General features: G+C 41.5%; 1 protein-coding gene across 4 annotated transcripts in view; it reads right to left on the bottom strand.

Annotated features, from left to right (window-relative positions):
- The window catches only part of Ncoa3 (nuclear receptor coactivator 3), a 100,354-nt gene that overhangs the window by 5,543 nt on the left and 77,298 nt on the right, over positions 1-17,513 (bottom strand). For 2 of the 4 annotated variants that reach the window (XM_008827454.3, XM_029560803.1), the window contains 10 exons: positions 16,547-17,415; positions 15,327-15,462; positions 12,959-13,156; positions 12,360-12,599; positions 12,140-12,266; positions 9,838-10,009; positions 4,597-4,890; positions 3,118-3,207; positions 1,106-1,322; positions 198-372 (listed from right to left, as the gene is read on the bottom strand). In XM_008827454.3, the coding sequence (XP_008825676.1) occupies positions 198-372; positions 1,106-1,322; positions 3,118-3,207; positions 4,597-4,890; positions 9,838-10,009; positions 12,140-12,266; positions 12,360-12,599; positions 12,959-13,156; positions 15,327-15,462; positions 16,547-17,415 (2,518 nt within the window). The remainder of the gene's footprint in view (positions 1-197; positions 373-1,105; positions 1,323-3,117; positions 3,208-4,596; positions 4,891-9,837; positions 10,010-12,139; positions 12,267-12,359; positions 12,600-12,958; positions 13,157-15,326; positions 15,463-16,546; positions 17,416-17,513) is intronic. The other 2 variants (XM_029560804.1, XM_008827455.3) reach the window with 2 other exon arrangements.

Here is a 17,513-nt window from a genome sequence, read left to right as displayed (position 1 = left end):
CTTGTTTTCTAGTTTTCAGAGCTGTCTCTACTCAGTACATTAATAGACAAGGGCATGGTATAAAGGAATCACAAAATAAGTCAAATGACATATTTTCTAATACGAGGCCAGGACTTGTGATGTCCCCATCCAAATAAGTGTATCTGAGAAACAACCAGATTAATTTCCCAGGCCAGACTTCTGGCACTATTCCTTACCTGTTCCTGGCCAAGTTTCCCGTTGGCCACCCCTTCATGTCTGAAGACTGATACATGGGTGCAGTCTGAGGATGCTGCAGCATGGGATTCTGGGAGGGACCCATTCTTGATGACATCATTGCATTAGGAGGACTAGATACTCGACCAAAGGCTGGATCTGGTTGTTGTCCCATTCCTTGAAGAACAAAATAGAAATTAAACTGTTCAAATGCTATGTTACATCCTTAGAATTTGTACATTCTAGAATCATCTATTCTAGAATTAGAAGTGGGATGGAGAGGATAAAGTTCTACAACATTGCTCTGGTAGCCCTTGGTTCTCACCAAGATGACAACCAAAGCTGTGGACTTGGTAAGAAAGAAAAACCATTTTCATCAACTTGGAGGGCAGCTGCTTCAATGACTTTTCTGTGTAAGAAAGACTCCTTCTCAGAGGGCAGAGCTGCATCTTGAAATCTGCTCTGTCCCCAATAAGACACCTTTAGCCCAGCCTATCCCAGAACCTCGCAAAGGCTAAACTGAAACGCTGTTAAGTGCCCAAGTTACCAAGAAAGGGGATGTAAGGTCCACAGAGTGGCTCCCTCCCACTGGCTTGAACAAATGTTCAGAGACTGAGTACACAGCAATCTACTACACTAGGATATGAAAGAAAGGACAGGAAAGAACTTTCATTTGGGAAAAAGAATCTTTTTCTTAGGTTTTAAAAAGAAGCCCTGAAAAAACACTCAGCTGTGAGAGAACATATACCTGCTCTATCACCTGGGTGCCACAGTCCTCCATTACTCTTCAATTTTCTTGTAAAAACAGTCCGTTGGAGCAAACAGTATATTTTTTTATATGTAACAGACCTAGTGAAGTTTTTGTCCTTAGAAACATGACCCTGGGGAAGATATAATCTGCCAGATTTACCGTAATTTGGTGGATAAGGAAACTGCTGTGGTGGGGCTTGTGGCATCGCAGGTCCTGCCAAAACCCCATCCATGCTAGGGGATGCAGTGACGTTCGGAGGCGGGCTGAAGGCCTGTTGCTGTGGCTGCTGCATCATCATAGCCACTCTTGGGTGCTGGAGGGGATGGCTCATCAGCTCTCTGCTGCGCTGGGCAACCATCTGGGCATTTAAGAAGCCCTGTTAACAGCCAAGAAAGCTACACAATTACATGTGTACAGAGAAAACCAAACAACACAGTTCATACACTGCCCCACAATATATGAAGTATCAAAGAGAAAAAAAAAAATCCCTAGTATCTTTTTGTAATTAAAGGAAAAATAAAATGTGTGATTCTTTATGATAAGCTTTCTGAGTCAGATATGGTGGCTTGTACATAACAAGACTGAGGCAAAAGAACTAATCCTCGTAGGTCAAGGCTAGCCTGGGCAACAGAGGCTCAAAAAAAAAAAAAAAGGAGGGGAGTGGCCTAGAGAGATGGCTCATCAGTTAAGATGGCTGTTCTTGGAGGACCAAAGTTCAGTTCCCAGCACCCCCATGACAGCTAACAACTGTCTATAACCAGTTCTAGGAGCTCCGACGCCACCTTCTGGCCTCCATGGGCATTGTATGCATATGGTGCACTTATACACAGGCAAAATTCATACACAAAAAATAAAAATAAAACGTAGCAAGAAAAAAGCTGTTTGGTATGCTATAATACACTTGGGAATTTGAGAACAACCCAAGCTAACGTAAGAAGACTCGATCTCAGAAACCCCAAAAGAATTCAGGTATGATAAAGCACAATAATTATCACAGAATCTGAGAGATAAAGGCAGGAGTTCAAGGTCAGCACAGCTTTTAAGAAACCTTGTCTCAAAAAAGAAGAAATATGTGTATGGACAGGGGCTGAGAATGTGCTGAGTGAGAGCAATAGAGGAATGAAGGAAATCCTCCAAAGGAGGGAGGGAAAAGATGGGGTTACACACACAGGCAGGGACCTAAGAAGACTGACAGTCTCTATGCCTCCTAGAAGGAGAGGTAGAGGAAAGGAAGAAGCTAAGAGGAAACTAAGGTGTGAAAAGGATCACAGAATAAAAGATGCTAATGTGGAGCTACCAGCAGAGGAAGATCATCTAAAGCAAACCAATCTGGAAGGCCTCACAACTCAGAATACACAAGATGCTGATTACAATGGAAATACAAATACCAGTACTTCCAAGGAGGCCTAAGATAATGCAGATTGGGTATATTTTTGAAAAAAATTTATAAACAGTATTTTTAACCACAGTGGAGGACTGTCCCATAGTCCAATGCCTCCCACAAACTGAGGAATTAACTCTGTTTCCATCCTGACAGGGCTAGAGCTGTTGTAAGCCTTTGCCAGAGCATAATCAGTTATCTCAAAGGCTGTCACTGAGAATTAGATTAGGTATTATCTTTGGTTCTTTAGACTTGTAACTTCTAATAGCTGCCCAATGAACATGTGGTTTTGTGATCTAGGAACAGAAGCATTTAAACAGTTATTATTTTAAATTACACCAAAGCTAAGAGATTATCTCAACATAACAACTGAGCACACAGGGAATTTGATTTTACTGGAGGTTTTAATCAAGTAACCCCTCCTCCCTAATGCCCTCACTGCTAACAAGAGGATTAAGGAAAGAGAGGGCTAGAGAGATGGCTCAGCAGTGAAGAGCACTGGCTGCTCTTGCAAAGGACCCAAGATCAATTCCAAGCACCCACATGGCAGCTAACAACTGTCCGTAATTCCAGTTCCAGGGGATCCGACACCCTCTTTTGTCCTCCAGGGCATTGCTTGACATGGGTGCACTTACACACATGCAGGCAATACACTCATATGCATAAAAAATAAAGAACCAAATCTCGTACAAAAAAAAAAATCAGAATTACTCTATTTGTTTAGCAAACACAGTGAGAACCAAGCCCTGTGCTGGGATGTGGAGACTTTCTTCCTCTCCTAAGAGCTTACCTGGGGCTGCATCATGGGCCTTATCACAGCACCACCACCAGTGGGGTTTTCCATTTTCATTTCAAGGGTCTGTCGGCTCTGATTCAGAAACTAAACAGAGATGCATTGGTTAGGACACAAGTAGAGCATGTTCATGAGCCCCAATCTGCTTTATAAACTTCCAGTACCATCTAGTACAATGTAACTCCAAAGCCACTGAACTAGGAAACCACATCTAAAGTGAATCACCAAAAAGGTAATGCTGGGGCTGGAGACAGTGCTCAGCAGTTAAGACTGTGTACTGCTCTTGAAGAAGACCTGAGTTTGGTTCCTAACACCCTCGAGGGGGCTCATAACTCTTCATAACTGCAGTTCCAAGGGATCCAATGCCTTTTTCTGGCCTCCACCACACTATACACATGTGCTACACCTACATGCATGCAGGCAAAACACGTAAAATAAAAACAAATTAGAAGAAATTTTTAAGTCAGATTTTCCTTGGGGTTGTTCAGGCACTTGAAGAAACAGCCTTGACTTGGTCAGAATAACAGTGAATAAAATTTTCCCTAAGTTACTATTAGTGAAAATAATAAAAAGTGGGGATGAAAAGATGGCTTAATGGTTAAGAGACTGTACTGCTCTTGTAGAAGACCCAAGCTCGATTCCTAGCACTCACGTCTGGCAGCTCACAAATGCCTCTAACTCCAGCTCCAAGTGATCAAATGTTTCTGGCCTCCATGGGTACCTGCACATACCCACCCACAAACATAATTTTAAAAAGAAAAAAAAAAATTTGAGAATAAATAAAAGGACCAGGTATGGTGGCACATGCCTTTAGTCCCTGCACTTGGGAGGCAGAAGCCAGCAGATGGATTTCTGTGAAATTCAGGCCAGCCTGGTCTACATAGCAAGTTCCAGGCCAGCTGGGGCTATAGGTAGACCCTGTCTCAAAAAGACCTAAAAAAAAATAAATAAAAACAGACCATAAGCTTCACAGAAACAGTTTTCCCAGTCCTACAGTGACTTCATGAACAGTCATATGACTGACTCTTGTTCACAGGATTCTAAATCCACTCACTTAGCTACTCAAGTGACTTAGCTCCATATTTCATAAGCACATTGATCAGAAGTTATGGTTTGTGTAACCAAAGAATTAAGATTTTAAAGCAGGTGGGGATTAAGAAACAAAGGAAAAATGGAAGTTCTATCTTGGAATATCAGAAGTTTTCCCACTAAGCTATCTTGCTGGCTGATGATAATTTTACTTTTTAATGTGTAAAGTGGAATATACTTATAGAAAGTTACCTAATTCTAACACAAATACTCTTAAAGAACCATCTGTACAAATAAAATCTTACATAGAAGTGAGAGCAAAAGGAATTTCTTTGGTTGGCAAAGGAGAGCCAGTCATAAGAGCTCTGAGGAACACAGCCTGAAAACAAACTAAACAAAGTGGGGCCAAAGGAAAAAGCCACTGAGAGCCACAGCCAAGCTGGTTACCTGCTGGCCCTGCAGCCTCTGCTGAAGTTGCATTCTCAGTTGCTTCGGGGTGTTTGTCCTTGGTCTCATGATGTTGGCTCTAGGATGCATTCCTTGGAGAGCAAAACTGCCTTGCTGGGTAATCTGATTTATCATAGAATTAAAAGATGGTGACTGTCCCTGAAGATTAAAACCCCCTTGCATTGGAGGCCCCTGGGCTGGGAACGTCTGTGCATACAGTGCAGCCTTCTGATCCATCATAACTGCTGCTTCTTGGCCTTGGAAAACATCCTGTTTGGGCTCCAAAGCTTGTCCCTTAAACATCAAGCACAAATTAATTATGATGTATATCTGAGAAAGCAACCAAAACCAAACATTCTTTAAAAAAAAAAAAAAAAACAGAGCCAAGTATCAGCAATACTTTAAATAGCTTAAATACTGTGTGTTCCAGATCCGAGTTCTATATAATAAAGACGGACCTCTCAGACCAAGCACATGAAAATCAAAATCACTGTGACCAATACATTCTCAGATTGCTTTGGGGACTTTAGGGTCTTTTAGGACTACATAATTTTACCTGGGCTACTTTGAGTTTTTGAGACTCCCAAAACACAGCCAGGAGCTATCACAAATTCTCAGCCCAACCTTGGTTCCTTTCCCCCAAATACTTTCAGATATCCTAGGAAGATATTCCCCCAAAGATTCAGCAAGCTTGCATCCAGAAACAGTAAAGGACCATCACAGAATCATTCTCAACCCTAGTACCAAGCTCCCTTCCCTACTACCAGAAGATCTTGTGGGAGCACAGAGGAGGCTACAGGCAGAAAGGGGTCCAGACACTGTTATCAGTATATGCTAAGCAACAGATATTACTGACTTGAAAAAGAACTGAGTGACATTGGTCTTAAGTAGATCAGAGAGAAGCAAGAAATATGCCTTCAAATGTGCCTGTAGTTTTTGCATGTATCATGGATGGGACCCTTCTGAGCACACCATAGTAGGGGATAATTTAGACCAACAGTTCATTTAGGAATAAATCTTACACTATTGTTTCTTACTGGTAATTTACAGCAGTGGGCTGAGAATGCTACTCTATGCTAGGGCAAACTATAGTAATACGAGTTCTGTAACTTATTTTTCTTTTTTTGCTTTGTTTCTGAGACAGGATCTCCCTGTACCCCAGCTGGCCTGGAACTCACTATACAGACCAGGATGGCCTTGATCTTACAGAGATCCACCTGCTTCGGCCTCCTGGGATTAAAGGTATGTGCCACCATACGCAGCTCTTTTTTGGGGGGGATGGAGGGAGAAGTTGGGGGTCTCATCTTACCCGATCTCTAATAATCTTTAAGGAATCTCTGTAGTGAAAACAAAGAAATGACTTAAAAATATTTTTTCTACTCTTTGATTTTACTCAAAGAATTAGCAATGAGTCTCAAGCACTCCTGTGCTCTTGAGAACTGAAGTCTGCAGTACTGAGATGCAGTAACGTGATGGGACATAAGAAGAGTTACCAGGTAGTTTGGTTTGAATGTAATCATGAGGGTAAATAATTTTGGGATTTTCAAATTTTTGCACTAAAAAGAACTCAATATATATTTTGATTTTCAGTAGCAAGTACAGAGGAACTAATTTGAAAAATAAATTATGGGCTGGCATGGTGCTTTAGCAGGTAAAGCACCTGCCATCGAGCCTGACAGCCTGCATTTCATCCCTCGGTACCATATGGTGGAAGAAGTGACTTCCAAAAGTTGTCCTCTGACCTCCATGGCACACCCCTCCCCCCACATACTATATATGTAACATTACAAAAAAAATTTCCAGGCAAGCAGGATGGCTTAATGGGTAAAGGCACATGCCACCAAGTCTGATGACCTGAGTTTGATCCCTGGAAACCACACAATAGAAGGAGAGAATGGAGACTTCTCCAGGTGATCCTGTGTATGCACACATATACACAAGCACACACATAAAAACAAATAAATAGAAATTGGCATCACCTTTAAAAATTTTTTTAAATAAATTCTCATGTAATTTATGGGTAGCAAAAAATGATCAGGGTAATGACAGATTTTGAAAAACAAAACAAAACAAAACAAAACAAAAAAAACAAACTTCTCATCCCCCAGTTAAAAGTTAGAGGTGGTCATCCATCACTACTCGTAAGGATCCAGCCATTCAAGTGCTCACGGTATCTATTTTCTAAATGCCACAATAACATGTATCAAGTGACAGAAAAACTAAAAATGCATGTTCTGAAGGTCAGGTGCTATGTCCACCTTCACCTTCTCCAAGCATGCACTCAACAGCCTTTAGGTCTGGTCCTAAATCATACTTTACTGCAGCCTGCAAACCTGCTATGCCACCCCCACCACGTTCTTTCTCCTACTTTCCTTGGATGATTGCCAGCATTCATTAGGGTTCATCTCAGGCTCTCTTATCTTTTTAAATTTTGTCTTATGTGTGTGAGTGTTTAGTCTGCGTGTATGTATGGCCACGTGCGTGCCTGATGCCCATGGGGGCTGGAAGAAAGTGTTGGATCTCCTGGAACTAGAATTAAGGACATGTGTTAGCCTCTACATGTGGGTGGTGGGAACTGAACCCAGGTCCTCTGTAAGAGCAATCCCCAGCGCTCTGAACCACTGAGCCATCTCTCCAGTCCCTCTTCTTTCCCTTGATACACTTCCAACCTAGGGACTCTCAGCCACAGATAACTAGATATCAAACTTTCCTTCCTACTTCAAACATCTCTGTGGCTTATGAAAATGAAATATTTAACATCTTTATTTGGATGTCTCAGGCATCTCAAAGTTAATATCTAAAACACAGAGATCATGAATCCACAACACCTCTTCCCCTACCTCCAACAAAAAAAAAGGAAAAAGAACTTGCTTTCTTCAATCTTCCCTGTACCATGATGCATGGCTACCCCATAACTCAAGCCAGCAACAATGAGGCTCCAGCCCTCCTTTCAAGTATGTATTTGGGTAGCAAACACACAATCATATACATGCTCCACGTCCTCTCAGGCTCTCCTCTAGAGTGGTGGTATATCCTTCCACTCTTGACATTCCATTCCCGTGAACCTTTGCAAGACTTTCTGGGACTCTTGAAGTAACTGGTGTTCATGCTTCTACTTTGTCCCGCCAACTCCCCCTTCTCCAGACTATCAGATATCCTTTAATAAAGCCAATTATATGTGAAGTATGGCAAACCAACCACGCCCATTAACATCCTTTCTCTTGCTGACTACTAAAAAGGCAGTATAGAATTTCAGAGGTCATGAGAACCTACCTAACCTACTGAAGAATCCAGTATTGACAGGACTGACCCAGCCATTCCGTACTCCTATTTCTGACCTCTGCCTGCCATTCTGTTAACAGCTGCTGGCATTATGAGACAGTTCCTCCGTTCCTGATGACATTTACTTAGTACTTGTAATTTTCCTGTTTCAATCATTTCTATCTCATTTGCAGATATCATATTGTAAACATCTAGATCTCTGCTGCTTTGAAGAGCTAATGGTATTCTGTTTAGAAACAACTACAATACTCTCTACTTCTGAGACAAGGTCTCACCAAGTTACCCAACCTGGGCTTTAACTCCTAGGATCATGTGATCCTCCTGACTTAGCTTCCCGAGTAGCTGAGACTACACCTGGGTCACTACACAATCTTTCAATGGAACAACCTGAAAATAAGGAGTGAAATCTTTAAAACATGCACACTTTAAACCACTAGTTTTGGGTTTTTGGTTTTGTTTCTCTTAGATTGTATCCAAAGCAGCTGAATCAATGAAAGACACAGAAGCAATTCAGGGATTATTTGGTGACAGAGAATAATGAGAAGCAATTTAAATTCTCATCAGTGGAGAGCTAAATAATTTTCACTATAACAGATGAAACTAAATTTACAGATTAAACAAAAGATGATTAAAAAGCAACCATGATAGTGTATGTACGTAATCCCACTACTCAGGAGGCTAAGGCAGGAAGATCCCTAGATTCAAGGCTTGCCTGGGATACACAATGAATTCCACAAGTGAGGCTTTTGATAATTGGCAATGATGATGTCATTCATAAAGACACCCTTTTAAAGCATATACATATACTCAGGAACATTTACATATGTACCTTTTTTATATCTAAAAGTATTATAGGCCCACAAGTTACTAACAATTCCCCTGTGCCACTATTAGAGGATTTTAAGCTGGTTTTGCATCTGTTGCATTGACCAGGATTTTAAATGGCGACCACTACCTAGAACATGGTGAGAATAAATTGCCATCTTAAAAGAGGAACCAAGCTCTTGGTCCCTGTGCATCCCTCAGACATCAAAATCAAGTTCACCATGCTCTTCTGTAACAGCTCAGATGTCACTGCACCCCTGAAACAACAGAAGTGCTCCCCATTCCATTTTTAAAACTCTGATGGGAGCTGGAGGGACAGTTCTGGGGTTAAGGGCACTTGCTGCTCTTCCAGAAGACCAGAGTTCAGTTCCCAGCACACGTCAGACAGCTCACAACCACCTGTAACTCTAGCTCCAGAGGATGCAATGCCCTCTTCTGGTCTCTGTGGGTACAGGCATACACATAGACACTCCGACAGACAGACAGACAGACAGACACACACACACACACACACAAATAAACCTTTAAAAGAATTCTTTGTGTTTGCAACATTCCCATGATTTCTTATGTATATGTCTATCTCCCTAACAGTAACTGAGAAGCTCTCCATTCTGTTTATTGCTGTTGCAGAAATCTATACACTGTGCACATACTGTTTAAATAGAAGCAGCCACTACCAAATTCATGTTTCAAAAACACATTTGTGAATGGCATATTTCCTAAGATGAGTATATAAATAGAAACAGACGATGAGGATATTCAGAACATTTACCAATATAACTAGTCTGTTTAAACTAACACAGTAACAGCCTGCCTCCCCTAGGCATACAATCATTATTTACCAAAGAACAGTAGCTATAAAAATAAGTAGCATTTTAAAAAATATGTAGTTGCTTCATTCAATCATTTCTTGCCTAAAATGTGTCAACTTTATGAAACAGTATCGTCATAGTGTATATTTCTAAATTCAATGTTGACATCTAGGAATACAGTGACACATGTAGTACCAAAAAAGGCACTGTCTTTAGAAGTAGTATGAAGGCATACATACAGGCAATTGTGTGTCTGGCTTCATGAATATGCAAATATGTTCACAAGCACATACTGTCTATTTCCTTATTAACAGCAACTTACCTGACTTACAAGTTCAGGGATACCCAACGCTCTGTCAATTTCCTCCAGGCCTGTAGCATCCGTATTGCTTAAGAGTGTGTGCAGCTGGTCCAACAGTGCTCTTTCATCATTCTGGCCTTCTGGGTTAGAGGGGGGCCCAAGGAGATCATCCAAGGAATTTCTAAGAAGAGGCCTCGAAAGAGATTTGCATTCAATTTTAATGCTGTTGGACTCTCAGTGGTAGGTTGCTTGTTTAACACTGGTGAGGAACTGGGCTCAACTCCCTGAACCACGGAGACTGTGTGTACATTCTATGGGTGCAGTGCCTGCATTGGTTCAAGAGAGCATGGGAGCCCCTGGAACTGGAATTATATGTGGGTGCTAGGAACCAAACCTTAGTCCTCCACAAGTGCTCTTATCTGCTGAGCCATCTCTCCAGTCCTGAAAAGCTTTTCTTAGTATAATTCTTGCTTTCTTTTGCTTTATTTAGGTTTTGAGTTTTTTTGAGAAAAAGTCTTGGCCTCAAACTCACATCCCCCAATCTCTCCTACTTACTGTTGAGACTCACACAATGCCTACATGCACCATGTAAATAAAAACAGCCACTGGGGCTGGAGAGATGGCTCAGCAGTTAAGAGCACTGGCTGCTCTTATAGAGGGCCTTAGTTTGGGTCCCAACATCCACATGGCAGCTAACAACCATCTGTAACTCCAGTTTCAGGGTATCCAACACCCTCTTCTGGCCTTTACAGACACTGGTTGACACAGGTACACTTACATGCATGTAGGGAAAACACTCATACACAAAAATAGAATATTTTTTTAAAAAACAGCCACTAGGGGCTGAAGAGATGGCTCAGCGGTTAACAGTACACTGACTGTTTTTGCAGAAGACCTGGGTTCGAATCCCAGCACCCACATGGCAGTTAACAACTGTCTTTAACTCCAGTTCCAGAGGATCCAACAGCCTCTTCTGTCCTCTGCCAGCATTGCATGACACAGGTGCATTTGCCTACATGCAGACAATACACGCATACACAGAAAATAAAAATTTTTAAAAAAAAAACAACAGCCACTATAAAATGTCCCCAAAACACATTTTTTATAAAAAATATTTTATTTTTATTATGTTTATTTTATGTGTATGCATGTATTGCCTGCATGTAAGTGCACCTGTGTCGTGCAACGCCTATGGAGGTCAGAAGTGGGCGTCGGATTCTGTGGAACTGGAGTTACAGACAGTTGTCAGCCATCATGTAGATGCTGGGAATTGAACCTGGGTCCTCTCCAAGAGCAGCCAGTGCTCTAACCACTGAGCCATCTCTCCAGTCCCCTCAAAAACACATTTGTGAACAGCACCTTTCATAAGGTGGTCTGGTGTATAAAGCAGAACAGCAGATGAGGTTATTCAAATTCTGAGCCCTGAAATCGCAGATGTGAGCAACCGCACACAAAGGGGCCAGGGAGATGGCTCAGTGAGTAAAAGTATTTGTCCCACAAGGCTGACAACCTGATTTCAATCCCTGGAACCCATGTAAAAACTCAGAAGCAATAGCACAAATCTGTAATCCTGCAATACCCATGGCAATACAGGAGACAGAGACAAGAGAATCAGCCTGGAGCTTGTTGCCAGCTAGCCTGGAGTGTGATGTGAAGTGCCAGCAACAATAAAGGCCCCCTGCTCCACGAAGTGGTAGGAGACAAAAACCAACTCCCAAAAGTTGTCCTCTGTCATGTGTGCTCTAGTACACATGTGCACACACGCACACACATACAAATTTAAAAACAATTTTTTTAAAAAAGGTAGTAAGAGCCAGGCATGGTGGCGCACACCTTTAATCCCAGCACTCGGGGGCGGAGGCAGGCTGATCTCTGTGAGTTCAAGGCCAGCCTGGTCCATATAGTGAGTTCCAGGACAGCTGCAGCTACAGGGAGACCCTGTCTCAAAATATATATATATTTTTTTTTTAATTTATTTTCAGAGACACTGATGCATACCCTCTGCTGAACATCTCTTATAAAACCAGTGAAAACATGTCCTTACCAATTGTTGCTAATTTATTCCCTTGCTCAGGAGATTATCACTATGAAGACAGTCGTGTTCAGAAAAGCCCTTGGAAGTCTAGGCACAGAACAGTCTTAATAGGTGAACTGTGTAGATAAACTGTCCAGTTCTGTCTCCTTCCACAGCTTGCTGCTTCAGCAGATGGCAACCATTTATCTCAATTATAGACAGTTTTTCACATTGTCTTTCAGAATTGTTCCTGTTCAGACTTTTAAATCTAATGCTAGTATTTCCTACAGTCACAAAATTAAGCCCTACCTATTTTGAGTCCCATGTGGACCTTGTTCCATAGACAGCATGCCCTCTGGCCAGGAGCCTGGTTGATTAGATGGTGCCGCTGGGCCATAGGGATTGACCCCCATTCCCATGGGAACCTCACCAGTCCCTGGAGAAGCAAAACGAGAGTAAGAATTTTCAAATAAGCCAATAGTAAAAATTACCATAAAACACGCAATTCTTAATGAAAGGGACAACTCACTCATTTGAAGCATTTGCTGCTGCTGCAGCATTGGCCTTGCACCTGGGGTTCTATTGGATCGAAGTGGCAAGGTAGGCACTGAGCTCCCTGTGGCAGTTCTTGGTAAAGAAGCACTGTAATCTCCCGGTCTTCCCATGGAATTTGAACTCATAGGTTCCATTCTGCTGGTCTTTGAGTTTGCTAAGCCCCAGTCTCCTGAGGAAGGGGTCTGGTTCACAGGAACATTTCTGTTTGGTCCAGCTAAAATAGGTAGAAATCATCAGGGTTTTCCTACCACATAACAGAATCCTTCCTACATGGACAGCGCCACAAGAGTGGATAGCACACAGCACTCTGCCATCCTAAGAACAGGCCAACTACAAAGAGTGTATAAGCCACTATTCCCATATAATCATTACAGCTTAGAAAAATCTCGTAAACCAATAGATTATTAAGAATTTAGAAAATCAACACCTAGACTGAATGAGAAACATCTATAAAAAGAAATACTGTATTTTTTAAACATTACTTGATCGCAATATTTAAATAGCATTCAGTATTTTAAATGTACTTTTCTCAAATAAATGTTTTATCACAATCACTAACTAGAAATAACCTACCCATATTTGCTCCATAATTTTCCTGACTCTCTATCACTCTTGGATTCCCACCCAACATGGGTTGTTTTGGTAACATGGGGAAAGCATTGCCATTCTTTACTGGAGGGCTTGAGCCAACAGAAACCGGGCTATCCAGAGACACTGCTCGGGTGTATGGAGGACGAACAGAGAGCACAGGCTGTGGACTTCTCAAACCTGCTGAAAACACAGGAGCACAATGCATGTATTTAAATAATCCAGTGCAAGAAACAAACGCCACCAATCCCCACACAAAAATGTCTTTCTCACAAAAACAACCAGTCGTCTTCCTTTACAAAATAAACTCTTAAGCCAAAAAAGAAAAAGAAAAAGCCTGAATTCCAAATAAAGTAGAAACAATAATCGAGCATTTACTGAAGTGCCAGACATGCTTCTGTAGCCAAATATGGTCATCTGCCGTGCTCTACTTCACACTGGAAACAGCTGACCTGCAGCCCAGTGGCAGAGCACATGTTTAATTAATATGCATGAGGCCCTGGGATCAGATCCCTAGCACCATGAAGAAAGATGAAGAAAATTCTCTAATGTTTTAAAATCCTGGAGATTTTAACATATTATACATAAGCACATTCTCAGTTTACAAATTTACAATAAATGTAAATAGTTAAGTTGCTTTTCAAACAGAAAATGAAGTGTGAATTTTACTCCTAACCTTTTTCATTTTTCCAACCTATGTGACTGATCTATTTCAGTTTATCACACAGTACAAGTGAAAATCAGTAACTACTATTCTAGATAACTATAAATTATTCTTTTTTAGCTGATACAACAAACCCTTGAGAAAGTGCTGAGTAAACATATTTCAACAGGGAAGAGTTTTCGTAAAGACCAGGAGAACAACAATGAAGAAAATTCTCATGGTTAAATAAGATTCTTCGAGGTGGCGCACACCTTTAATCCCAGCACTTGGGAGGCAGAAGTAGGCAGATCTCTGTGAGTTCAAGGCCAGCCTGGTCTACATAGTGAGTTCCAAGCCAGCTGTGGCTATAAAGAGACCCTGTCTCAAAAAGACAGTCAGACAGACACACATACACACACACACACACACACACACACACACACACACACATACACACACACATGATTCCTTAAGCACAAACAATGGAACAATGAGTATTTAATCTAGTTTGGGTTTTTTAATCCAATTTTCTGAAGCTAAGAAAAACATCTGCCACAGTACCCAGATATGGATTCTGTGTCATGGTTACTGACACATTAATTAGAAAGGAGAATTTTAAACAATAAAAGGGACCAGCAGCAGGATGGTTCAGCAGGTAAAAGATACCTGCTGCCAAGCTAAAAATTGAGTTTCATCCCCAGAATCCACAAGGGGGAAGGGAGCGACAAATTGTCCTCTGACCACACATTTGCCATGGCATACACATGCGCACATGCATGCACATACACACATACTACAAAACACGTAATTTTGGGGGGGGCAGTATTTTTGAGACAGGGTCTCCCTGTAGTCCCAGCTGGCCTGGAACTCATTATGTAGACCAGGCTAGCCTCAAACTCAGAGAGATCCACCAGCCTCTGCCTTCCAAGTGCTGGGATTAAAGGCATGTGCCAACACGCCCTGCCAAAACATGTTATTTTTTAAAAAAGAGGAAAGAACAGGAAAATAGCTAACCCATAAGTATAAGAAACTGACAAGTCAGTCAGGTGTTGTACATGCTTTTAATCCCAGTGTTTGGGAGGTGGAGGCAGAGGCAGGCAGACCTTTGTGGAATGAGGCCAGCCTGGAATGGTCTATATAGTGAGTTCCTGGCCAGTTGGAGCTATATAGTGAGACCCTATCTCAAAAAACAAAAACAAAACAAAAGGCTGGAGAGATGGCTAAGCGGTTAAGAGCCACTGGCTGTTCTAGGAGAAAACCTGGGTTTGAATCCCAGCACCCACATGGCAGCTAATAACCATCTGTAACTCTAGTTCCAGGGGATCCAATGCCCTCTTCTGGCCTCCTCAAGCACTGTACGACATGGATGCACTTACATACATGTAGGCATAACAATCATACATGTATAACAATCATACATATAAAATAATAAACCAAAATAAAATTTAAAAAAAAAACTGAAATTCAGAATATGTGTTTTGAAGTTACAAGTGACCCTTGTCTTCCTGTAAGAGTACATGCAACTATGTTTCCAAAAACAAATATAGCAGCTGGTAATGGCATGGTCTATAATCCCAGTACTGCTGAGTTGGAGATAGGAGGATGCTGAGTGCCAGGCCAGCCTGGAACTCCATGGTCAGCAAGACCATGTCTCAACCTCCTCTACCCCACCTCTTCCCTCAAAAAAGAAAAACTCTGGTTGTTCCTTACCCAGAGAATCAGATCCTGCAAACATTTGTTGCTTGGTCCCTGGATGACTGCCATTTGTAGATACAGGATTGTTGTAAATGTCAGAACTAGTCAGATCACCAAGAATAGCATCTAGATTATCCAAGTCTCCAGATACCTGAAAATAAACTTGTTTAAATGATCCTGAATACTAGGTATGCAGCTATCAATATATTCATCAGAAGAAACATAAAAAAGAACAAAAGACAGCAGTTAACTTGAAATAATGATGGCTACCTCAAAGGCTGTTTTCCTATGACCCCTCCACCATCTTCCCCCTTTCAAAGCACAGCTTAATGACTACGGTAAATCACTGAATTTGATACTTTCTAATGAGACATTTTTGCCCTGACACTATTTCCCCACTAACTGTCACTGATGGAGGGTCATCCTTAGCTGACAGAAACTTGAATCTATTAAGTGACAAGCTGATGTTCAATAAGGTACTCACAGGCATGTTCTAAAAAGGACTCCAGTCTCTAAATTTGGTGAATACTAGATTAAGCAAATCTACAACCTAACTGAAATTTCTTTAAGTCTTCTCATTTCCTTTCTGTACTTCTCCTAAGTTTGAGAGATGCTTTCACAGAATTCAATCATATGCATGAATACTTAACTATTAGGGGAAAATCCAAGATTATGCTGTTTAATTTGAACTTTTTTCCCGAAATAACTTCTACCATGCCCTTCGCCACCCAATCTACTCATTCCAACATAAGCACTTACATGAAAAGCTTCAAACTGCCCACTAAAAAAGTTACATGATCATAGTGCTGGCAAAATGGCTCTGAGGGTAAAGGCAGTTGCCAAGCAAACTGGACAACCTGAAGTCAATCCCAAGATCCCCCAGTGGAAAGGGAGAACAGAATCCCTAAGGTTGTTTCTGACCCTCACACACACACTGTGGCATTCATTCATTCATTCATTCACTCATTCATTCATTCATTCATACACACCAATTTAAGATTTTAAATGCCTTTAAAAAGAATTAAAGTCGCATTTTAGAAAATACACATCTGAAACTTCTAAATTCCATAATACTTTACTGAGAGCCAAAAAAATTACAGAGAAATGGAAGTTCAAGATAACCCTTAAATAAACCTTAAATTAAAATATAACAATCTGTGTGTATCGCATTATTTTTCTAATACAAAAATGAGAGAACAGAGTGACAGAGCTGGAAGAGAGAAAAAATAAATTACCTCTTCATTTGTCTCTGTCTTAATTTTAGGGTCTTTCTCTTGACTTGAGCCAGGATTGGTGGAGCTGCTGCACTGACTCAGTTTATGATCAACTCCTTCCACTTGGGGTTGTAGTTCTTTAGCAAGCGTATCACTAGGATCGTCCCTGTCCAGCAGGTACCTGAGAAGGGCATTATTCTCTTTCTTCTTAGGACTCAGCTGCTCCTGCTTGACATTTCCTTCACCACAAGAAGCTGTGCTGCTAGTGTCCTTCCCAGTGGCTTCTGCAGTAATCTTGGCAACTTCTGCTGGTGAGTTGCCATTCTGCAGCAACTTGTGCAAAATCCGATGCTTCTCTTGCAACAGAGACCCATGCACATTGGAAGTGGAAGACACTCCTCCTGAAGTCGAGGAGGAGACTCCAGAGGGGCTGGTGACACCAATGGAAGAGTCTTTGCAACCTGAATCCAGAGGGGAGTTGGTCAAGGATGAATGACCTCGGTCATCAGAGGAACAGGTGAGTAACTGCAGCAATTTTTTATGACTTTTGGTTTCCAAAGGACCCCTTTGATTCTCTGACCCTTCCCCGCTGTTTTCTTTACTTTCTTTGTCACTAAGGTGTTCTCTGCTGTTTGACTGGCACACTGAACTCTCCACCGGATTCTGGTCACAGTATAAGCCCAGGGGGCTCTTGGACTCCTGATTGCTCACTTTACTTGGTTGAGTCATATTCATATTGGGAGAATTATCCAATTTGGGGCCTGGTGAAGAGAGGGTAGATAAAAGAGAAGTTCCCACACCCTCACTGATGGCTTGCAGGGCACTGAGGGAGCTGCTGGAAAAGCTGTGGCTCGCTGTATTGCCAGAAGATCCCATGGGTGAATGCACACCTGGATTTAGAAAAATTAAGACGAGAATTAGACTGGCACTTAAGAAAACACTACTTCAAAGTTTTTAATGATAAAAATTAACTTGGTAAGAATGACAG

Source organism: Nannospalax galili, unplaced genomic scaffold (assembly GCF_000622305.1).
Source record: "Nannospalax galili isolate Female #2095 unplaced genomic scaffold, S.galili_v1.0 scaffold492, whole genome shotgun sequence".
NCBI classification, from domain to species: Eukaryota; Metazoa; Chordata; class Mammalia; order Rodentia; family Spalacidae; genus Nannospalax; species Nannospalax galili.
This window is presented reverse-complemented; position numbering and strand designations above follow the sequence as displayed.